This window comes from Chelon labrosus, assembly GCF_963514085.1.
Source record: "Chelon labrosus genome assembly, chromosome: 9".
Classification (NCBI taxonomy): Eukaryota; Metazoa; Chordata; class Actinopteri; order Mugiliformes; family Mugilidae; genus Chelon; species Chelon labrosus.
Window position 1 is genome coordinate 12,339,042 of NC_140359.1, and position 23,646 is coordinate 12,362,687.

General features: G+C 42.3%; 3 protein-coding genes across 4 annotated transcripts; 1 reads left to right on the plus strand and 2 right to left on the minus strand.

Moving 5' to 3' along the window:
• Positions 1-1,094: 1,094 nt before the first annotated feature.
• mblac2 (metallo-beta-lactamase domain containing 2) lies at positions 1,095-5,089 on the minus strand. 2 transcript variants are annotated; one of them, XM_084552041.1, is made up of 4 exons: positions 5,038-5,089; positions 4,073-4,655; positions 2,495-2,709; positions 1,095-1,866 (listed from the first exon to the last, which is right to left on the minus strand). In XM_084552041.1, exons 2-4 carry the CDS (start codon positions 4,512-4,514, stop codon positions 1,693-1,695), a joined length of 831 nt encoding a protein of 276 aa, XP_084408167.1. In that variant the 5' UTR covers positions 4,515-4,655; positions 5,038-5,089; the 3' UTR covers positions 1,095-1,692. The 2 variants fall into 2 exon arrangements, with proteins under 2 accessions (XP_084408167.1, XP_084408168.1); XM_084552042.1 differs by lacking the exon at positions 5,038-5,089 and having other exon boundaries at positions 4,073-4,696.
• Positions 4,815-8,757, plus strand: polr3g (polymerase (RNA) III (DNA directed) polypeptide G). The gene is made up of 8 exons (XM_084552043.1): positions 4,815-5,046; positions 5,210-5,341; positions 6,468-6,597; positions 6,989-7,054; positions 7,142-7,201; positions 7,286-7,350; positions 8,370-8,495; positions 8,618-8,757. Exons 2-8 carry the CDS (start codon positions 5,231-5,233, stop codon positions 8,705-8,707), a joined length of 648 nt encoding a protein of 215 aa, XP_084408169.1. The 5' UTR covers positions 4,815-5,046; positions 5,210-5,230; the 3' UTR covers positions 8,708-8,757.
• A 124-nt stretch (positions 8,758-8,881) lies between these two features.
• On the minus strand, positions 8,882-12,512 carry lysmd3 (LysM, putative peptidoglycan-binding, domain containing 3). The gene is made up of 3 exons (XM_084552040.1): positions 12,224-12,512; positions 11,012-11,287; positions 8,882-10,578 (listed from the first exon to the last, which is right to left on the minus strand). Exons 2-3 carry the CDS (start codon positions 11,276-11,278, stop codon positions 9,877-9,879), a joined length of 969 nt encoding a protein of 322 aa, XP_084408166.1. The 5' UTR covers positions 11,279-11,287; positions 12,224-12,512; the 3' UTR covers positions 8,882-9,876.
• Between the last annotated feature and the right edge of the window lie 11,134 nt (positions 12,513-23,646).

Sequence of the window (23,646 nt, forward strand, 5' to 3'; positions counted from 1 at the left end):
CAAAGCTTAAGTATTATTGAAAACCCAAGCCATAGCTAAACGTCTGCTCCACTAGAGTTTGTCACTGCGGTGTCATAGGATTTCATTGTATAGTGACTCCTGTTTGCAAAAAAAGTCCAATAAAATGCAAAACATCCACTAATCCATTGTTATGCAACGCAGAAATTATTCTATCGTGGCTGTATTTCAAAATACTTCCTATGAGACCGAGTACTTACCGGAAACTCTAGTCAATCATCAGGTTTATCATAGAGCAGAAATTTAATTATTTACACTGCCATATTTTATTTTATTATTTTAATTGTTGCCATTTAGACAACTCACATTTACTAGAAAAATAATAATCATTTCTTCTATTCAGTGTCCCTCATCAGTGCAGTAAAGCCTCTTTTATTTTCCTGTCTGTTGTTTATTGCGTTAACATTTGGGGCTCTTGGGAATCATTTTTATTCAAATCTGTCAAATGCTTCCTACGCAGCATTTGTTACTGTAAATTAATTTTTCTAAGTTAACAAACGAACCTCCTCTCTGTGTCTTTTGTTACATCATTGATTTTTGTTATTAAATGCAGCTATACTGATACCTGATCGTCACAAAGTTAACAGCTGATGTTGTGGATCCTCAACTGTTACGAATAGATAACACTGAATGTTATAACCTTTGCAGGAGTTCCCCCCCCGACGTTAGCAGGCTTTTATGTTCTGCATGTATGGCGTCCTAGAAGGGGAACATAAAGTGAGAAATGTGGAAACCCTCGTGTTTTAATAATATAACATTAATTATATAATAAATGTTTTATCAAGTCACAACTGCCTCGTTTCTTTAGCATCCGTCTACATAAAATACTACGCGCTATGAATATTTTAGATTGTGCCACGTTTTCTACATTTTCTGTGATAAATTTTAAATTGAAATCACTTCAATTGTTCTTAAATCATAATTCCTTTTACATTTTCATCTTCATTTTCAGACAAGACACTAAAAACTGCACTATTATGCAGATGATAAACCCCGACTCTATGTTATTTTTTTTTATTCCATGCAGTAAAAGTCTGATCACGGGAAAAAAAAATCTGGTGTCGCCAGGAACAAACCCCACTGGAGATCCCCTCTTAGCAGAACAGAGACTTTATTGTCAGTGTTTCAATAGCAAAGCCGTAGATTCGTCAGTAGTCCAAAGCACTGTTACAAACATAGGAGGTAGTCGACACTGAGTCTTCACTGAGCATTGTAGTATGCATAGAGAAATGCTATGGCCATAATGACTCTGTTTCAAATGTCTCAGAGGAGAACCCAAAGCTCCCTGTCTTCTGTTTGTAGTGCAGAGTTGTACCATTGCTGTGTTATTGTTACTTCACATCTGCTTAAAGTATAAAAATCATACATATATCATATCATATAGAGAACAACATATACATATTGATCGGTTTATAACAGAGTCACACTAGTAAATACTTTATATTGTATGCTTCATAAGATGCTGATTATTGACTTATGTGACCCAAAAGGGGCATTTTAGACAACGTTTGGCAACTGAATTATTTCTCTCTTGGATTACATAAGTAAAAGAACAGCGTAACATCAAGATAAAAGAGGTGAATCTCTCCTTCTCACCCTCTGTCAGGTCCCCAACACTATAATAACTTTCTTTGTGCACTTGTGCTTCTTTCCGACTCCTTGACACCCCTCATATTAGCAGGCGCTCCGTGGGTTGGATGCCCGCAGTGCCACCCCCGCCAGAGTCCTCCAGGCAAATGTGGAGAACTTCGCAGGGCACGTTCCAGCTCTGCTGATGTATGTGGACGCGAGGCGATGGAGCCGCTTTGCGCCAAAAGCGTTGTAGTGCCCTGGGAGGACTTGGTCGACCTGTTTAAAGGATTTTACAGTTAGTTGTTAGATAATCAAGCAGCCTTCCTGTAGGCGAAAATCAATTTCAGATGACTGGTTATTTTTTAAACCGAGACGATTGAGAGAAAAACTGTTACTGGTGAAATCCATCCGAGGCGGTGAACAGATCTCAGTTCATCACATTAGATGTACATTTAATATTATGCTTGTTAAATTTAACTTCTGCCATCAAAGTATGGAGGCCCGAAACGGTCAAAATCAAAAATAGATGTACATCTCAAATATATGTATATAGCATTAAATGCCACAAAATCATATTAAAAATATGCATTCATTAAATCTGACTCTGTATCTATGGGGGAAATAATACAGTGATAAATACATGAAAAGCAGGGGAATCAATAAAAGTAAAGTGCAGAACCAAATGAAAACAAATATATAATTAGTCATTAATGCCTGTATTATAATACTTTTATTGTCATATTTAATGGCATATACATTTACTGACTAAGTCATTTATGTCTTGCTTATGATTGTGACAATTTGTTCCTCCACGTCGAAGGTCAATCAATCTGAAGAAAAAGTTGAGCTATAAGCTACCATGATAAGGCTTCCCTGCCCGCTAGTGTGTTTCAGTGTCACGTACCTGTTCGCTGTCCACCAGCCCCACTAGACGTTCACAGCTGCTGATGTAGTCACTGACGCGGCTGTAGGGCAGCCAGTCAATCATGGCGCCGTCATACACAACATCCCCGCTGAAAAGCAACTTGTTGTCACGATCGTGGAGGCAAATGCTTCCCCGAGAGTGACCGGGCATGTGGAGCACTGTCAGCTGTCTGTCGCCTAGGTTTATGACATCACCTAGACAAGAGAAAGAAAGTAATTTTAAAATTAGGCACACATACAAACATAATAAAAGTTGTAGCTTTAAGGCAGCAACAAAGTCCCAGAATTACGTCCAAACTTAATGTTCCTCTCTTCATTTGGTTGATTAGAAACAAGTCAGACATATATTTCTGTTTTCCGCATGGCACCTCATATCACCATTTTGTGCAGAGCCTGGACATTCAGTGTGTCACTAGTTTGGTCCGGACCAAGTATAAGTTGCACAGTGTGACAACAGAATGAAGATGACACGCAAAGCAATGAGATATTCCAACTGCACTGCAGCAGTGGCTCTGACACAGCAGAACAGGTCAGTGTATTGACCGACAATGCAGAAATTACACTGCAAGAATAACAGAGAGGCCAGCAGATAAAGTTATGGACAACAGTCCAGCCACCAAAGCTGCTCGCTTCAAATGCAACGTCATTTGGGATCCAAGTGTTGTTCAGGCAGCTATTATAGTGACTATCTGATATGCTTAAACTCCCATTGAAGGTGCTTCTATTGTGGGGAAATACAGTGATGCATAATTTGCCCAGTTAGAGCCCTGTGATAGACTGGCAACCTGTCCAGGGTGTACCCCACCTCCCGCCCGATGACACCCGGGATGTGCCCTTCACAGGACAAGCGGTTACAGAAGATGAATGATGCCCAGTTTATTCAGCATCAAATGTTTTACTTATTATGCACACCTCTGATCTTTGATGTTGATCTATCCGCTGTATCCAGCACATAAGACAGGAAAATATTGCATAAACTGCAAATTTATAAATGCATCTTCTAACTACATGGTGGCTGGTACCTAATTCAACACTGTGTAAGTGCTTCCTGTAAGTGTGTAGGCCGTCTCTGCTTTCTTTATTACTTTCTGTCTTGGAAGTAACAGAAACCCTGCATCAAGTCATCAGTGCATGGGCTTAAAATAGAAAAGCCCTGCAGATATAGATGCACAGTGAGCATAGTGGAAAACAGATGTTCTTCTAGCCCCCCTAACAAATAGCCCATCTCAAAGCAATAAGACATTTATACCTGTATAAGCACTGCCACTCATCTCATTGAGCGTTACAACACTCTGTAACATTAGCTGTGCTGATGTGTGTGAATTCATAAACCACGTCATTTTTGGTTTTCTGCCAGCTTCATGTACTCTGAAATACATCCTGTGATGGCAGAAACGAGTTTCTACGGCTATGGAGTCAGGCGCTTCCATCAAATCCATTAGAGTATCGAACATGATGCTTATCCCAGCCTAAGTGCATTTTAAACCGGGTTTTTTTTTATCACAGATCTGCTCGTCTACAATAAATCACATCCGCAGAGGCAGCATCTCCTACCCACCCTCCTGCAGTATGTGTGTAGGCTGCACAGCCTTGACTTTGTAGTGCCTTGCCCTCCATCCCGGACTTGGAGCCTCGGCGATCTCCCTGTCGCTGAGCCAGGTGACCATCTCGAAGTTGTCTCCGTTGGCCACGGCATCGACCTCTGCGCTGTGGACGCCCACCTGTTGGAACTGATGCAGACCGCCCGAGTGGTCGAAGTGGGCGTGGGTGGCGATGGCCAGCAGCGGGTTCTTCCTCTGCGGGTCTTTTCCGAGCAGGCCCTTGCCGTCGATGTAGTCAGGTAAGCTCCTCAAGCCCAGACCGGTGTCTATCACCACGTCCTGGTGTGTGCCGCGCAGCAGCCAGATGTTGGCCCGGTTGTCCGACTGGTAGAATCGCTCCTGGATCCAGAAGAGTCCGTCTCCGAGCGACTTGTGAGCGTACCAGTCGGCTGCAGACATCCCAGTTCATGCACTCGTCGAAGTAAGCCTCGGCTGGGGTTCGTATTGCCAGGTGATTCGGCGGAGAGGTGTGGACTAGCCTTCTAGCTAGAGGTGATGTGTTTTCATTGAGGTTAACGTGATGGTGGCCGCTGGCACACCCTTGTAGGAGGAGAATGTGCTCATTGGTCGAGCAGGTGAATGACGAGAGGCCTAAACCGGGCTGCTATTGGCTGGAGATAAGCCCCGCCCTAGTTTGCCACGCATGGGCGGTGCGAGTTAAAGTCACATTTACGCATGTTGGACTTAGAGTGTGTGGTGTACCTACACAGTTAAAAGCCGGTGCTAGCAGATAAACACTGTCTGTTAGGTTTAGTTGTATTTTGTGTGACTTCAGGAGTTACTCTAAGCTCCGAACGACAGACAAAACTGCTCAGTTGAATATTATTGAAAACATGGACAGTTAGCAAAGGCTAAATGCCGCTGTACAGCCCTGAGGTGGACAGACTTTTTACGATCTCCACATTAGAATCAGTTTACTTACAGTCCTTTAGTGAGTATTTCAGCTTCCTCTTTTGTGCGGATGCCTATCTGGTGTGTCGCTTCTGTGCTGAGTAATGCTGCATTGCACTAAACGCGATGAAATCTAAAACATGCTGCGTCAACACGTGTCTGACAGGGAAGTTGACTGAACACATGTGGACCCCGTGTTGCAGGTACAGAGGAGGCCTGCAGCCATGGCGGGCAGGGGTCGTGGAGTGGGTGCGTTTACCTTCAACATTGAGGCTCTGGGCATCGGCAGGGGCAGCATGCCAGAAGCCAGGGTGGGGCCCAATCCTCTGTTTCCAGTAAGTACAAATGACCTCAACATTTTTAAATTCACCTTTAAGCTCAAAAAGTGCACAGCATTCAGAAAGAGTGGTATTCAGACCTCTAAGTGCTCCAGTATTGGCTGATTTAAAGCAGGAATGTGGGATTTCTAGTCAGGTAAGCTCCTCGACCTTAAGTTATTATGTTGCATTTGTGTTTGGCATGAGAAAACACAATTTCTCATGGTTGAGTTGGCATCAATTTCAGTTTTATTTACAAAGTGCAACAACAAGCGTCAGCCAAAGGACTGTACAAACTGAGCTGTAAAAGCATACTGAGATAACATGCAAAAATAAACTCACTGTAAACACAAAGACAAGGCAAAGGTTGAAATTAAAAATACTAATATGAAACAATAAACAGGCTGTCAAGCTGAATTATTCAAGCAAGAATAAAAACGAGTTTTAAGAGAGCATTTAAAAGCAGTCAGCATCCCAGGAAACGCTATTCTAGGATGCATGTGTTATTTTATATTATTTTATTTGACTTTATTTATTTATTTTGCACACTGTGGGACTAGAGTCCAAAAATGAATTCTAGTACCCAAATGACAGCTGTGATGTTGTGATCTTCCACAAAAGGGATGTGGAAAAGGGATGTGAGGTTTCGAGGCTTCCAAGGGTTAGTTTGTCCCCGTTGGAATCTGCTGACATCCATATACTTTCACTTACGTACACAAATTTTGGATGGACATAACATGCAGTATCTGTTTCACGGTAAGCTCTTGAGTGTCATTCAGCTCATCAAGAGTTTTTAAATGTTGCAAGTCCCCGCAATAAATGTGACAACAGTTTTGAGGCAGCACCAATGCCAAAATGGATATGAACAGTTATTGTCAGCCTTTTAATCAATCAGTTTGGTATTTTTCCTGCACGTCACTTTACTATAAACAACGGATGTAATTGCACTTTAATTGGATTAAACTAAAATATTCTGTCACACTTTAAGTGCCTCAGTAGATGGAAAACCTTTCCGTATGTTGCCACATCTGCTCCACAGAGTTGATCAGTGGCAAACAAACCTACCTACCTGCTAAAGAGAAAGGTGCTGTAGTTTTTGTATTTACCCGTCATTATCTCCACTACATCATCCACCGTTCTCCAGAGCACGGACTTCAAACCAGTTCCGCTAAAAGCAGGTGAAGATGAGAACTACATGCTGGCTTTAAAACAAGAGATGAGAGGAACAATGCAACGGCTGCCGCACAACATCAAGCATGAGTCCAATAAAGCAGGTGAGGAGTGCATTAGAAACCTGACATCTGATACTGGTGCTACAGAATGACATTTGGCAGCTTTTAGGAACCGAGACATTTAATTAGGTCATATCAAGGAAAGGGAGAGAGAGGGAGGTGTATGGCAGAATATTGAGTTAAAGCTTCTGCCTCATGTGGTTGGTCTGTCATTACAGTTAGAGTTCCCCTATCCAGCAATGAGCTAAATATATCCATAACAAGAGGTAGTTTTTTTTGTTGTCTTTTTTTTTTTTCTTCTTAAGCCGATAGTAGCAATTTTTGGAGAACTGATGGATCCACGTTAGTCATTTAGTTTGTGACTGGGGCAAACTCATAGCAGAACCACTGAGAGTTTATTAAGGCAGAGCTTGTTCCTGTTTACATGAAACAGAAGTGGAGAGATACACGGAGAGATACCTGAAGCTCAGCCGGATTGATGATGAGGACTGGACTCCAGGTGCTCGCATTACACACCTTCATGAGATTAGAACAAAGTGAGTAGAAATAAACGACATTAATGTAAAAGCTGTTCTTTATATTTTAGACTGGAGACTCTTTCCGAAAGAATTGATGCCCAAAAAAAAGAAGCCCCCTGCTAAATCAGGTATGGTAAAATGATTCTTACAGTGTGTAGTCAGATATCAGTCTGTGACTAAAAGAATAAAGATGAAACACTTATATACAACAGGCACAAAGAAGAAAACTGTGAAGCCTTCGCCGAAAGACACGGAGGCCATACTGAGTAAATTAGATGTAAGTCTCTCTTTCTTTTTCTATCCATGTTCAACAACTGAGCATTAACAACCTCATTTCCCCAAAAAAAGGGACCTACCACAGAGCCATGCTGTAGTAATTCGTGAAGTGTGAGATTTGGCATTATCTTGCTGAAATAAGCGATGCCTTCCCTGAAAAATATGTTGTCTGGATGACAACATGTGTTGCTCCAGCATGTGTGCTGCTGGCCTTTGAACTTTGAACTTAGGACACAACGTACTATTTCCAAAATCAGTTTTCCACTTCACCTCAGTCCATCCTAATTGGACCGTGGCAGCGGTTTCAGAATCTTGTTTTTTTATTTTTCCCTCGTTCTTTCTTTGCATGGTTTTAAATTGCATAGCGGATTTCTTAAATGTTGCAGTGATTTCCACTACAGAACTGTGTCTTGTTTTTACTGCCGTGCCGCTATCAGGGCAATTTAATATAGGCTTTGAATTTGTCCCTTGTGGCTCATGCAGACTCTGCACATTTTTACTTTCATCACGTGCTGTGAAACATTACTCTTAACCGTAGGACTATTTGCTCACACAATCTTTTCACCAGGCAAGAGAGCATGTCCTTGCTTCATCGAAACTCTCTGGCATGCTACTGCATGTTACTCGCTGACAATTTACCTAATTAGTTGTCAGTGTTCTTCCAAGTATTTCTTTTACATTGCAGCTTTTCTGTGTTGCCCCTGTTGCTACTTTTTTTTTATGTTTCTGGCATCAAATTTAAAATCAGAACATACTTTAAAAAAAAAAAAAACTATATAAAAGTGTCCTTTCTCATTTGTTGTCTTATTCTCCGTCTCATTCAAACCCTATATTTAATTGAAAATAGCTGATTCTGTTTTCACTTCTATTGTAGTCCCAACCTCTTTGGAAACTGGGTTGTACATAAACTATTAATGTTGTGTTGCTGGCTTTGGGTACTTGATAGAACCCATTTATGAACCAGTTTGGTGCAGTTCGCACTTGCTCTTTTACGTAAAGTATTCAATGTCTCTCTGTCAGGAATTGGCGAAGAAAGATGACGGGAACCCTGAACATTCGGACGATGAAACAGAAAAGAAAAAAGGGAATGAGGAAGAAGAGGAAGAACTTGAAGAGGAAAACTATGACGAAGAGGATATTGAAGAGGTTTGATGATAAATAATAACATCAAAGCTGATATGCCCAATGTGTTACATATAAATTGATAAGTACGTAAGACTTGCCAGACCTAACATTGCACTTTACCAATGTTTCCTTTGTTTGTGTAGGATAACGACTACATTGAAAGCTATTTCGACAATGGCGAAGACTTTGCTGCAGACAGTGACGATAATATGGACGGAGAAGCAACGTACTAAGACGGCATGTCTCAAACCTTTGCCAGTAAATAGTCATTATGCAATTGTTTTTGTTGGTTAGATATTGTCGATAAGTTGGGAGACTAAGTTTAGCAGAGGTGCTTTGTGTTGTGTGACCTTGATAAGTTAAGAATGATGTAAATAAGAAATGCCAAAATGCGTGCACACTGGCAATAATTTATGCAAAATAGATTTATTTATTCTCCAGCCTGCAGCACATTTCCACAGGCTGAAAGGCACATACTGTCAACAACATGATGCTGTATCATAAAATATCAAGAGAACACTGTGATCAAATAAAAGGGCTAAATAAAGTCTAAAAGTTCACATAATTACAAGAACGCGTCATTGTGGGAATAGTGTGCATTTTCCCATTCTCCTCACTATGCCAATTTATTTATTTTTTTAAATGAAATATACAAATAAAAATGCAGTTCTCTTCAGGCAAGCAAAGACAAATTCAAGCAACTTTAATGGAAATACAGACATAATTTAACTGGTAGTACTCCCAATACTGATAGTTTAAGTAAAGGCTAATGCTCAATAGTCTTAAAATAAATTAATTCTAATTAAACACAATGACAGCAATTGCAATCTCACAGACTGTGTTGGAAAATACACTATTTACTAACAAAAAAGACGGCTGTACCAAACTGAGTCGACACTGTTTTAAACTAATTCCACAGAATGATTTTCTTGGCGTGCAGTCACTCGTTCAAAACTAAATATGCTGAAAGATTAGTGTGTGTGTGTGTGTGTGTGTGTAGCCTGACTGAAAACGTAGCAGCATGGGCGACGGCAAAAACGTCACCTTAGTTCTACTGAAAGATGACAACTCTGAAAGTGTCCATTTTGGAAAAAGTTCCGTCTTACATAGCATCTGTCTTTCAAAACAGACACAAATCCAGCAGAAAAAGTTGGACCACTTTAAGCCCATCAGCGCTCCTTGTTAAAGAGCTCGTGAATGGACAGACGCAAGGAACGCTCGGGTCGATATCTCTATTCCTAGTGTTTCAGTCCATTAAAACTACCGTTCCCAACATGTCCCTGACGGACTGATTGCACTGCTGTCAAGTTAATGACAACTACTCAAACATGGGGACATCCGCCCAGTTTTATTAGGTTCTTGCAGTAAGGAACTAATTGGAATGTAAAGTTGTTGTCCCTTGCTATGTATTTTCATGCCCTACGTGTTGACCCTCTCCTGCTTTGTCCATAATGTGTCCCTGTGGGTCTCCATTATCCATGTGTCCGCGTCCAGCTAATCCATTGTTGTCTGCTCCAACCTGAACGTTCAAGTTATTGTCTTGTATGTGTCCCTGAGGCATGTCGCCGGAAGCTGGCGTGGGAACACCGTGATGGCTGACGTCAGCTTTCACAAGAACCTCGTAGTACAGCAGATAAAACACAGGTGTGACAATGCCAACAACCAGCATGATGGCCACAGCCGTCCACCATCTCATGCCCCAGTCTGCCCCATAATAAGGGTCCTTTCTCTGTGCTGGTTTGTACTCTACTTCTCCAAGGAGTGGCTGTTGCTGCAGCGATAAGGAGGACACAACTTCACTGAGGTTGTTCCGAGACGGTCCTGTGGATTTCACCAGCCGCTCAATGTCCTTGTCCTTTTCCAAAAGGAATCCTTCCACACTGTCTGTAGAACAAGAAGAGTCTGTGGAGGACTCGGTAGGGAGGGACGTAATGGGTGAGATCTGGGGCAGGCGTCTAGCGCCTGTGGGGGAAGCAGATTTGAGAGGACCAGTGCTATGAGTTTCAGTGAGAACGCTAAACCGCCTCACGGGAATCTTGACTGATCGCAGGGCAAAGAAGTCCTGGTCTGTCAAGAGGTTGTTGGCACGCTTAAGGTCAGCCACCTAAGAATGACAAAGAAGGAAGGTCAATTTAATATATAGACTTACAAAATGCTGTTATATTTTCTGTCCGCTAAATATTTCAGATTCTGAGCCAACTACTAAAATAAAAGGATCCTCTTTTTACAAGCAAACTTCTACAGACTTACGGAAATCTCTCACACTGATCTTGTCTATGTAACTATATCTTCCAACATTTTACCTACAAGCAATCAATAAAAATACATGACGATATAAAGTGGCATCTATCTTCCTAGGCTGTTGTTTTGATCAGACACAATAGTGAAACTGAAATCAGTTAACTTCCGTTCAGCAACTAAACATTTAGTTGTTTGCACCCAAGGCAACAAACAACTGTAGCTCTTAAAAATTTGGTCATAGGAGGTTTTTGTATACGTACGATGGGGCGCATGAAAAGGTTTAAGACAAGACTTACTGAAATGTGGTACTGCAGGGCAATGCTGTTCAGGGTGTCGCCCTCCTGGATGTCCCTGGTCAGGTAGATAATATCGTCCATCTTCTCTCTTGAGGTGCTCCTCCTCAGCCTCTCTCTGCCGCGTGGCCGCAGCTCGTAGCTGTCCCCGTCCTCCTCTGACTGATCGTTCTCCGATCCATTGTTTCCAAACAAGTAAGCATGACCTCCGTTGGCAGGCTGCACCATGGTGGCTGTCTGGAACCCATAGTGCTGGCTTCTGCCAGACATCTTTCTTCACTGTATTTGGTGAAAGCAGAGAGATAATGCTTGAGTATCAAAATCTGCACTTGCATCTTCTTTGTAATGAGGAAACAAAGTTTCCTGAAAGAAGACAAGGAAACTCCATTTAACAAAACGGACACCCTGTAAAATATTAAATGTTTTCACAGCGCATACGGGCAAACCTGTGCTACTTGGTCTTCTATAGGATTTATCCCCTGGTACCAGTACAGCTGTCAGTGTCTGTGCTGTAGTAAACAAATATATAGCAGCTAAACTATTCAGTTTAATAGTTCCAGTTAAAGGATTGGACTGTGCCTCTCCCCGTGCAGATATCAAGATCCCCTGTTTATGAAACATTTCTGCTTCCTGACCTTTAGTCCCTCTATGGACACAGCGCCAACATTAATGCGATACCTTATCAGACGTGCCTAACGTTCACTTCACTTAAAATGCCATGATGGCATATCCTCCGGCTGATCTACGACGATGTTAGCTAACTTGGCAGCCGCTGTCACTCTGATGAGTTAACCACAACAAGGACGGCAATCATCTCTTTCATCAAGGACGCGGTTAACTAGAGACGCTTTTTTTGTTTTGTTTAACTGAGCAAGTGCCTTTAAAAACAACAAACTAAAACTACACCCAGGTAGCACCGTTCACCTCGGAGAGTGCAGCCGGGGTGTTTCTACAATAGCTAAACAACGTATGTTTATAAACACGTACGCTTACTAAATCGTCGTCTTAAATGAACAGCCACCTGTCGGGGTGATCTTGAACTAAACGTGTAATGTACAGCAGGTTCACAATTTGGCTAAGCTAACAAATCGATTTCCATCAGCACAGGCTAGGCTACTGCTAACTAGCGTCCCTATATGTTCCGTAGCTAACGTAGTGGTAAGTGGTCGAAGCTGGTGAATATGTTTTCTTAAAGTCGTCAAATGTTGCCTTTACCTGACAAAGTGAACACCAATCGGTCAGTTGTCCTCGATAATTTCCATACTTCCACAGGGTAAATTACGGTCTCACCTTCCCGTCGGTCCGTCGCCTACCTACTGGCGCTGTTAAACTGTCTGCTACCGCTCACGCCACGTCAACAGAATATTTACGTAATGACGTTACCGCTGACGACCTGAAACGCAGCCTTTCGTTTTAACCACTAGAGGGCGCCAAACGTCAAGAGAGTGAAGGGTGAGGTAACTGTGAGGAACTGCTTGTAGCAAAGTGCACGGTTTGTTCAAATGATGACAAAAAGAGATGTGCACATTTTGTTTTAGATAAGTCATAATGACATGTTTGGAAAGGTCCTGTTTGTGTAAATATTTAACTATTTCGAAAACTTATTTAAAATGTGTCTTTTGTTTTCAGTAGAAAATATATTAACTGAAAACGAAGCTATAAAATAATTACTTAAATATGTATAAACATTGTCACAGTAATCGTCCTCCTATAATCAACCAGCATCTCCCAGTGAAGGTATTAGCTTACATTCCTTGTGCTGTTTCTTGCAGTCTGTGAGTAGTCTTATTACAAATAATCACAAGTTCAAGTTCAGTTTGCTAATTGTTTTGTCGGGTTGTTGGGAGAAAATGGAAACAAATGTTATTCGGTAAAAGGCAATGGAGAGTTGTCTAGTTTAGAATAACTTACTGTATGTTTTGAACATTTTTTGCTCTAAGTCTTGAATAATAATTAACGATTTGCTTTGCTTTCCATTCTGGTCATAGATAGATTGCCATGACCAGAATGGAAAGTAAAGCAGTGGCTATGTGGGACACATTGTTTTTGTAATTCTCTCTTGTTTTCTCTGGGCTTCTGTGTTGATACAGATGTCTTTTTTCTTTTTTTTTTTATAAGGTAATGTGAATAAATCATTGCTACACATGTCAGTAGCCCTTTAACATTGCTTCAAGTTACCTGAGACACTAAGAAAATGGCATAGTTTACAAAAATATATATAACCTTTGTAATAAAACAATAGACACTGCCTGGCCAAAACTACTGCATGGGTGATTATCTTTCAGCTGGCAACAAGTTCTTTAACCCCAACTGATGCAATGAGTAGCTTCTCATTTCCAACAATGAAAGACACATCCCATGGTCGTGGAAAAGATGTTAGTCTGTTTGAGAAGGGTCAAATCATTGGCATGCGTCAAGCGGCATGCGAGAAAATATCTAAGGAGATTGAAGAAACTACTAAAATTGAGTTAAGAACTGGAGGGGTAGTGGGGAACCATCGTCTTCGAGGAAGAAATGTGGTCGGAAAAAAAATCTGATTGTGATCGGCAAGCGCTTAAACGTTTGGTGAAATCAAATTGAAGGAAAACAACATTAGAACTCAGGGCTATGTTTAATAGTGAAAGTAAGAGCATTTCGTACAAGGTGAAAGGAACTCAAGGGATTGGGACTGAACAGCTGTGTAGCCTTAAGAAAACCACTAATCAGTGAGGCTAACCGGGAAAAAGGCTTAAATTTGCTAGGGAGCATAAAGATTGGACTCTGGAGCAATGGAAGAAGGTCATATGGTCTGATGAGTCCAGATTTACCCTGTTCCAGAGCGATGGGGGCATCAGGGTAAGAAGAGAGGCAGATGAAGTGATGCACCCATCATGCCTAATAGTGCCTACTATACAAGCCTGTGGGGACAGTGCTATGATCGTTGCTGCAGCTGGTCAGGTCTAGGTTCAGCAACATTATGAGCCCGGGATTCATATTCTAGCCTATTTTAATTTATATCTACAGTATATTATTCATTCTATTTTTATACCCTTATGATTAAATCAAGATGAAGCGATGCATTTCTCTCACCTGTTGCTTTTTGGGGTACCTCTTTGAGGCTTACCACTATCCTCAAATGATGTCACATGAATTATGTTGTGCGAATTTGTATTTCCCCATCCAGGTCAACCAGTTGCTGTGTCTTACACTTTTCATGGTAAAAATGACAGTGCTGCTTTCTTACATCAGCCAGTAACCTACTTTAGAGTTGCTTTGAGGTCATTCTGAAAGTACAGACACAGCCAGCGTCATAAAGAAATGTAAAAGTGAAATGAATCCTGTACGCTGACAATTAATAAATAATACCTACACAGTGAGAAATTAAATAAATAGGGGGAGTTCATAGCCTATTGATCTGGAGGTATGTGGAGATAACAGGTGATCAATAACACAGCCAATATTTTATATACTGCATATTTCAAGTTACTCAAGTGTCTACAAATGTGAAAAGTTTATCTGGAATATTTAGAGCGATCTCGGGCTATGTCTGTTATGCTCACAGGGTGGCGCTGTGCGTAAACTGTTTTCACTGTGTGCACCCTTGAGAGACAAATGAGATTAAAACATCTTGTCTCATTAGTTGCCGACCGGGAGACGAGCTTGAGTCTCCGTGTAGCTGCAGACTAATCTTTCTTCTGGGACAGTGAGCCGTGTTTGGACAGTAGCAGGAATTCCCACATGGCTGCGGGGACGCGGAGCTGCGCGTAGAGAGGAGAAGCTCTTTCAGGGACCAGGGACCCGCTCTGAGTCTCGGCTATTTCTCCCAGAGCTTCAGTCCCGTTAGATGACAGACGCGCTTCTTCTCATGTCGTTCACTGGAAACTGAAAAAGGGGACCTATTCAGACGGGGTTCATTGAACAATTCAACGATGCAGTTGCTGTTTGAAAGGAAGGTGGAGCTGAAGACATCGTGACAACTTACCGATGTTAACCACGGCCAAAAAGATATTATAGTAATTTATCTTGGACTGAGAGGCCAAGCAAGGTGTCAGGTAAGTTTTCATTATTTATCTTGTTTTTTTTTTTTCTAAATTCTTTCTGTCTGCCATTGTGATTTGGGGTAAATAGTAGAGACGTGTGTCGGCCAGCAAAACTTACAAAAAAAAAAAGACCTGAGGATGCGAGGACGTGTGACAGACATCCACACTAGGACAACGCTTAGATATATATATATTTTTTAGTAAGCCAGTCAAAAAATGATTGGTGACTTCAGCAGTCAGTGCTAGATTGATAGCGCAGAAAATAAAGGAAACAAATGAGTAGCGATACTCCTCATCAATTATGCCAGACAGCTCAAGCAGACGCATTGTGTGAGACTATAAGAAAACGATTAAAAGTGCTTGGCCACTGCTAATTTCTTTTTGCGCTTTGCCAGAAATACCCCTCGGAGCAGCTAATAAAATTGAAAAGCCTAAATATTGATTCAGCGCAATCAGTAAATGAATGGCCGGGTAGCCCATTGAGGACGGAGACAAACGCTTCCATGGTTACATCCAGGATCTCCAGTGTGATTACTGCGCTTTGTGTGGGGTTTCTCTCTCCCACTGAAATAAAACAACAACTGCCACACATGGTGAGCCGGGGACCCTCTCATAAAGGCTCCACTGACTAATCTATAGGCTTACTCGGGCCATAAGTAATCTTGGCACACTTTGAGCTGCGCACATGTGCTGCTACTGTTAAATAAACGAGTGGTGCCTGTAGCTTCATTGTGCCGCCGCTTCTTTGAGTATTTTACGCAGATGTCCAGACTCCATAATTTACGCCAGTTGACGGGGTGGGGTTTGCAGACCTCGGATAATTGAATATGTCCTCCTTATCTGTAATTGATTTGACATGATGTCATCTTGGTGCGTCCCTGGCAAATCTCTTTTGTTGCCTCCTCTGTGGTGCCTCAGCAGAGTTAAATCCTTTTTCTCACTGGGGAGGAAGGGTGGGAGCTGTTTCTGTATCCTTTCAGCAGTTACACCTGCTCTCTCTCTCAGCACCGGGCTTTACTGTTTCTGAAATGTATCTTTGTTGAAATGGGTGAAATGAGTGAATCTTTTGGTTTCCTTTTCTTCTTTGTGTGCAAAGAAGCGGCAAAACTTGAGACAAAATCACTTCTGTACTTTCTCAGGTCTATCTCCATCATTCCAGACCCACATGTCACAGTGTTGTTGGTTTTTTTTCAAGATTCGGATCCTCTAAGATCCTCACTTGCTCTGAGCTCAGGTCCTTTGTTTGTCAGTGTTTATGTCATCGCCTGGCAGGGGTCAGCCCCCATTCGCCTGTGTGAGGGTCTGAATGTGATTCACTGGGCGGAAACTGTTTTACTGCCTGCCTCTCTCCCCTTCTGTCTCACCCCCCTAATGGCTGCACAGTACAAAAGGGGGCAGTGCCATAAACGGAGCCCGTTCATTGATGAAAGGTGCTGGAGTGTTGCACATTGCAGACAGGACGAGACTGATGTCCGGTGGAGATGAGAGGGCTTGCTTTCTCGGTGTGTGGTGGGAAATAGTGCAACAGGCTACCTGAACTCACTGTTGGAGCCCAGAGTTGTAAAGCATGTCTTTATCGCTTGAGTTTAAATGAAACATTGCATGACTTGACAGCTACCTAGGAATACCCATGATCATTTTTTTTGTGATCCACATTACTTCGTACACCTGCATGAGTTATGAGAAGTTTTGTTTTTTTCCATATCCTCTTTTGTGAATGAAAGAAGAGAGCAATTTATGTTTTTATATTTTTGTATTACATTAAACTTGTCTTCTCCTCAGGGAGTGCTCTGTATCTAATGTTTTTATGATGTGGCAAGACAAAACCAGCACACCTACCTAGTACACAGCTCATAATATGAGGCTACATTTCTATCTCAAATGCAGAAGAACAATAGCTTTCGCTTTAAGACGGCTCTGAAGTTAAACCTAGCTGTGTGCAGTAATCTCACTGGTCTCACCGCGTGCTTATTATAAGTTTATGAACCATGGGTGTCAACAATGTAAAGTGAGGACATCAGTGTTGTACAAACCCATGCAATCATGTGCAGTTGGTGATTATTGGATTAATTTCTCTGGCTGTTGTTTTCAACATTGTGCGTGTTTACCTGTGTAGACTTTACTAATGAGAATAATTTTCTGAGGTTGAGAGACAATCCTAATGGAAATTAGTTTGAGCCTATTTCTTTCAGTTTTCGGTCTTATTTCAGTGTCCTCGATTACGTGATATTCAGGCAGTATGGGGAGAAAAAAAAAGTCACCGCTGTGGGCAGACGGTATAATTGGGACTTTCAGCCCCGGCAGGAGACACTGAAGAGACTAGGAGCGTGTTTATAGGGTCAAGAAAGAAAATGAAAATGCAGAAAAATGTTTAACAGCAAAAAGAAAGTCATCTGTGTCAGTCTCATTTCCCGAGTTGCAAATAATTCATTTTAATAATGAGATCTGATGCAGCTCTTGTTACATTTGCCGCTTACTGATTAACATTCAGTATGTTCGATAAATAAGTCAGGACCTAATTTATTCATGCCATCCTGTTGATGAGTCATTCTTGGTTTGTCAGGTTTAACGGCGGAGTGTCCGGAAACCTTGATGAAGCCCATCTCAGATTTAGTGAATGGACAAATTCAAGTCATAAATAAGTCCCCTTAAACGTTCTCTGGGATTTTGCACTTTGTTTTCAAAAATCACTTAACAGTTCATTCTTACGCACGGGAGAGAGTATCATGTTTTAGTAGATGTTGCACTTGGAGCACAGGGACAGCAGAGTGGTGAGCTGTCAGCGATGGCCAACAATCTTGAGGTCTCCTTAGTGGGCCTGACCAACCACATATTGTTCCCGGTGAGAGGATACTAGTACGGGCACTGCAGTCAAACGCCGGCCACGACCTCTCTGTCAACTCTCATAGTCACATGTACACATACGCACACATTCATTAATATACCTTTATCTCCATAGAGGCAGCATCTCATGCATCTGCATCTCCGTTTAAGCATCAAACTTGAACTCTGACCTCTGATGTTAGAAAAGCCGGTGGCACCAGACAGGTCGACTTCAGAGACTTTTCTGAGTATATTAAATGACCAGCTCCTCTAATGACCAGGTTTAGCAGTAGCAAAGAATGTCAATCGAAGCACTCCTCAAATAGAAAAATGTCTGATAATCTTTTGTAGAATGGGCACTGTATTCTGATTATATTTTAAAACGATTTAAAGTTTAAAATCAGTGCAGGAAGAGCACACAGAGAAATGACCTTTACTTGGATATCCAAATAAAGAGAAAAGTTAAAGAACATTGAGGGAGGCTGTGTGTCCTCTGTTTCACATTAGTGCGGCCGGGTTGTACAAATTCAATTTTCAAGGAGTGGTGAAAGCGTCTATTGTTTTGTTTTTCAACTCATCACTGAATGGCATGTATGCTCTAAGCTCCACGGCGGTATCTGACAAATGAACACGTCTGTGGTCGTTCTTCATCGATCCCGTTCTTTAAACAAGCAGACCCCCACCTGCGTGCCTCTGTCTGGCCATAAATCTACATGAGCTCTACCCCATGTGGAGCCACGTGGAACACATCCCTCGGTGCCCCCTGCTTCCTGTCCTACTTGAGATAGTTCAGGTTGAATGGGTCACTCTTTGCTTTCACCTAGGAAGGGTGTCATGGCTATCAATCCTTATACTGTTCTTCCTTTGTTAGTGCCTCCGCTTTGTCTCACTTAGGTCTTTGCATATGTGCAAGTGTGTGACAGCGCATGAACAACCATGAGCTTTAGCAAAAATTGTCATGTCTGTTTAAAACAAACCCATTGATATAGGTCATCAATCTTCCCCAAGTTCTCTTCATTACCCCTCAGTCTTATTCATCCACCATCCCCCAATGTGTGTGTGTGTATCACCCATCCCTTATTCTTTCATCTGCACACACTCATCCCCCTCACCATCAGCTCCATCCCTTACACCGGTCCCTCTTTTATTCTGTTTTCTTTCTTTTCTTGTCATTCTCTGTTTATCTCTCACTTCCCTGATTGTACTGCTGTTGGTCATGGCAGAGGAATTCCCCAAGAAGCTTTGGGTGGCTGATCCGAGTATGGTATTCCACTCATCCGCCTGTCATTAGGAACAATGGCTAAACAGAGGAAACATCTCAAGAGACAGGGATCGCTCGGAAATAGATCCTGTGTGCGTGAAGCCCTGTAGCCGAAAAACTATTGATTGAATTTGATCAGTGTATTTGTGCATCGTGTCACATCCACTGAATGCTTCAGCATCAGTGGATATAATAAACCGGCTAAAAATAAATCAAGAATCATTTTTTTCCTTTAGGTTTTTGTTATTTTTTTCTCTAATACCTCAAGATCTGTTGACCATACTTGTTCAGGAATTTGCTTCCTCCCCATTCCTGCCATCTGGCCATTAGTCCACCAATGCTGCAAAAGCTTGAAAGAAAGAGAAGCTGTCCCACACCTACTGTACCGAGGATGTGTGTGCGTGTCCTTGTTTAGGAGTGATAGAGTAGAGCTTCGAGAAAAGGGAGTCTGAATAGGATGGTTTGGATGCTGCCGGAGAGGACGCCAGCATGCCAAAAAGTGGGCGAAACAAAAGAATAGAGAACTGTGGCAATGTTAGAAATGCACACAAAACACAAAAAGGAGCAGGAGCGAACAAAAGGCTGCTCCTTAAAATTGTGCGCTGGTCAGTGAATCGTAAAGTCCCGCCACTTCTCCAATGAAAATACACCCCCGTTCTGGGTTGCGTTCTCTGTTCTGTGAACCCTTTTGAAATGCAATTAGCATTTCATCCAGGCCCAACCGGTTACATGCAATGAAGTAATACCCTTTCTAATTTGTCCCTTTGGTCTGTGAGGCTATGCAGTGCACAACCTTGTTTAATCCTCTTGAAAGTGTTTTTTTTTTTTCTTTCTGTCTGCCTTCATCACTGTGTGTCATACAGGCTAATCAGTCAGCCAGAGCTCAAACTGGAAAACACTCTAAATTGCTCACGCACTGGTTCCTACTCAATTGGAACCACTTTCCCTTTTCTATATCCCTTCCTTTCCACTGTTTCCCAAGAAGAAGAACTCTTGTTTTTGGTTGAGGATGCGAGATGCCGTTGGCTCGGCTTAAGAGCGGCCGACCACGGCCATGTGGACAATACCTCAGGAAAACTCTCCCTCTGTTTCTTTTTTCACAGTAAAATGCACACTTGATTGGCAGTCTCTTGCCCCTGAAGGAGAAATGCCTGGTTTGAAAAGTATCGCCTGACAATAGCTGGAGGGCTGACCTCATGCATTTTTGTTCTTTAGAGAGGTATTCACTCAACTGCTTTCTAGGTCCACTTATGTGAAAAGCATAATTTGGTTGCAAATCAGGTCTTTCTCCCCCTTCTTGATGGACTAATAGTATGTTTCATGTTTGTTTCCACTCAAAATAAATAGAATTGTGTTTTTTTGGGGTGGCAGAGCTGTCCAAAACAAGCCTATTGAGTAATTCAGAGTTTTTGTCAGATTTAGTGATGGATGTTTTAGCTCTACTCACTTATTAAGTTTCTTAATTTCTTCTCCCCAACGTCTCTGTATGGCGAGAACATTCACTGATCTAAAAATATCAGAAACTACATGTGAAGTGCAATTATGGGCTTGTGAGTTGACCGGGAATGGCAGTCGCGGCTACGCCGGGCTGAGAACGGACGGTGGGTGGTTTCTGAGGTAGGGCCTGACACACATCGGGCTGGAGGCATCACTTAGTGTGGAGAGCAGCTAAAACGGAAACCAATCCAATAAACTGAGCAGAGATAGCTCCACGATTTTGGGCCAAAAACATACCATAAGATGAAGCTACGTTTCTATGGAAAAAAATGAATTTTGTGGGGGGGGGGGTTGCATTAAATGGTACAATAGCATTATAAAATGATTTATATATTATTTTTGTGTTGTGTTCTGGGTGCAGTATCAACAACTTTAATATGACTTTTTTTGTGATATAAGCAGCAGCATAATTTAGAGTATCCATTTGTCATATTTAGCCTAATAACTTTGCCATTTGACCATAGGGCATGTCCATATTTCAATGTTTACAACACTAAAGGACTGTTTGAATGTGAGAGTATGCGATGTGCATGAACACTTATTATCGTCCCTTTCTATATGCCTTTCTGCCTCCCACAACTTCAGTGCCTGCATTTGTCTGTTTACTCCTCTGTTTATCTTTGTCAGTATCCACTACGATGTCTGTGTGCGTGGTTGGCTTTCAGTGTGAATTTGTACCGAGGAGACACACAAACGTTCCAAGACCACTGTTATATTAGTTGATGTTAATGACAGAGCAGTTTCTTCTTGTGGCCAGACTGACTCCAGATCACCGACCAGAGCTGTAAGATTGATGAATGAGATCCCGCTGCGGGCCTCCCAGAGTCCGACAACTGGAGATCACTTTTTGTGTGTGTGTGTGTGTGTTTATACATGTGTGCATTTGACTGACTGCCAGATACAACCACATAGTCTTCACCATGGGCGTTTCAGCACCAGGGAAGCCTCAGGGCAGGGATGCCGCATGGGAAAGCCCTTGATTAAAACTCTACAGACTGTTATCCCACACACCATCAACCAAAGAGGAAGTAAGCGTATTGCTTTCCACTTTTAATGCTTTCAGTACTCGGTATTCTCAGTGAAATAACAAGGTGAAAAGCAAAATCCTTGATTATGTTTACAGGGGCTTGTATTTTGCCTCCAATTGGCTAAAAAAATAATCCCAGTTGTTGTATTTAATAAGACAAAGGATTGAGACATATTTCTAGTTAAAAGGACGTCAGTTTAAGTCACAACATTGCAGCCTACAGTTGTGTTGTTGTAATGTCAATCACATTGACTTGCTGCAGCCGGCACATGGCACGTTCTGTCCAGTGAATTCTGCAGTGTCACGCTTACTACCATCGTCTGTGAAGTCTTAGGCTTACAGTGAATAATTAATACTAAAGATTACGACACAGAGGCCACCGTCAGGAGAAACCCTAGAGGTATCAGCGGCAAGCACTGACCTCAGGAGCAGCCCTGCAACCAGACACCTCTGACAGGGATATCTAATAGATCGGTGTGTGTGTGTGTGTGTGTGTGTCTGCAAGGGATCTGCTGTAACAGTTTTTGTGAACCAGGCTCCTAACAGGGCTATGCTGCTCCAAGAAGGGCTGACAGGCGACAGGGTCAAACCGTCATAGGCCAGCACTGATATTATCACCGTGACTTGTCATGGTGCTTTTTACTTTTGAGCTAGCCAACAGGCGCCGTCGGGTGATAAGCGATGCATTGCAGAGATAAAGGAAACAGAACAATGAAGTGATAAGATTAAGCGAATCAGAGAGAGCTGAGAAACTCACAGAATTTGTGTGATTAGACATAGACGCTGAGGGGATACGTGACATCCAGAGCAGGCCATATGCGTCTTCGAGTGTACATGTGCCTATACATTGTTCCGTTTACCTTTGATCTGAGCGTAGCTGGTGAAACAGCGGGGGACTCCTGCTGTGCCGTCGCTCAGTGCCGAGCGCGAAGAAACTTTCCTGGCAACACTAAGCCTGCTTGTGCAAGGGGACCATAATTCCAAATGATTCTTCATTTTCAACAGAAGAAAGGGGTCAGCTGGAAGTTTTATGTACTAGATAAAAATGGTGATGGCAAAAACAGGGTCATGGTCGGGGCTTAAAAAGATAATACGCAGAGTTGAGCAACAGCTTTAGAATTTGCATCTGATTGCTTACGAAGAATGGTTCATGTGTGCTTAATTGCATATCAAAGAGTACATCTTTGTTCAGTTAGGGAAGAATACAACAATGTGCTTCACATACTTTAGTCAACAGTATACAGCGTATAGGGAGTAATACATATTAAGCGGATGCAGTTTGTGGTAAAGGAAATAAAGTAATGCAAAAGAAAGGAAATGTCAGTTGACTGTGCTCAGAGTCACAGAATAAGTCAATAAAAGCTATTTTGGATGATCCAAATGTGAAGGCTCTTTAGTTGTGGTCTTTTCTGTGGTTTGTTAGAATGCCAGGTCCCAGAGTCGTCACTTCAGACATCATTTCTTGGTCCCTTGGCTCAGGATATTTTTGATGGACAGTGGGTTTTACTCTTCAGTGTCCTGGACTGTCACCCAGCTGAGCTTTTTGGATGGGTACGCTGACTGTGGCAGCTCTTGCAAATGCGTCCATGTATGCATGGCATGCACGACTGTGTCTCTGTGCACCTCTCTACATGAACTCTGACTCCCAGTCTTATCAATGTCAGAGGTCTGCGCCAGGCACTCCATGTCGCCTTTAACGGTGACAGACAGATCCTTGGGACCACTGTAACCCCTGGGGTCAAGGCTGGCACAACAAATGATGCCAGCACAAAAGCTGCCCCGCGGCTTCTAAAACAGACCTGTACCATCCACACAGCATCTGCTTTGTATCAGGACCTTTGAAGGCTGTGCGGCATCTGCGTCAGTGGATGTAAAAAGGACACCCCCTCTGTTTTGGCGTAGGGTTGCTAGGAGGTTAGAGGGCTGGATGCTTGCTACCATCCATCAAAGAGATGGGCTAAGTGATGTTAGGCAACATTTGGAATTGAGGTTTCGAGCCTCAAAGATTTAC

Excerpts from the sequence above, each read along its gene's own strand:
- mblac2 (XM_084552041.1), bottom strand. The coding sequence starts at position 4,514 with ATGTCTGCAGCCGACTGGTACGCTCACAAGTCGCTCGGAGACGGACTC. Across the intron at positions 2,710-4,072 it reads TACACACATACTGCAGGAGG|GTGATGTCATAAACCTAGGC; the intron begins GTGGGTAGGAGA and ends TCTCTTGTCTAG. Across the intron at positions 1,867-2,494 it reads GGCTGGTGGACAGCGAACAG|GTCGACCAAGTCCTCCCAGG; the intron begins GTACGTGACACT and ends TCCTTTAAACAG.
- polr3g (XM_084552043.1), top strand. The coding sequence starts at position 5,231 with ATGGCGGGCAGGGGTCGTGGAGTGGGTGCGTTTACCTTCAACATTGAG. Across the intron at positions 7,202-7,285 it reads GAAGCCCCCTGCTAAATCAG|GCACAAAGAAGAAAACTGTG; the intron begins GTATGGTAAAAT and ends TATATACAACAG. Across the intron at positions 8,496-8,617 it reads ACGAAGAGGATATTGAAGAG|GATAACGACTACATTGAAAG; the intron begins GTTTGATGATAA and ends TTGTTTGTGTAG.
- lysmd3 (XM_084552040.1), bottom strand. The coding sequence starts at position 11,278 with ATGTCTGGCAGAAGCCAGCACTATGGGTTCCAGACAGCCACCATGGTG. Across the intron at positions 10,579-11,011 it reads CCCTGCAGTACCACATTTCA|GTGGCTGACCTTAAGCGTGC; the intron begins GTAAGTCTTGTC and ends TGTCATTCTTAG.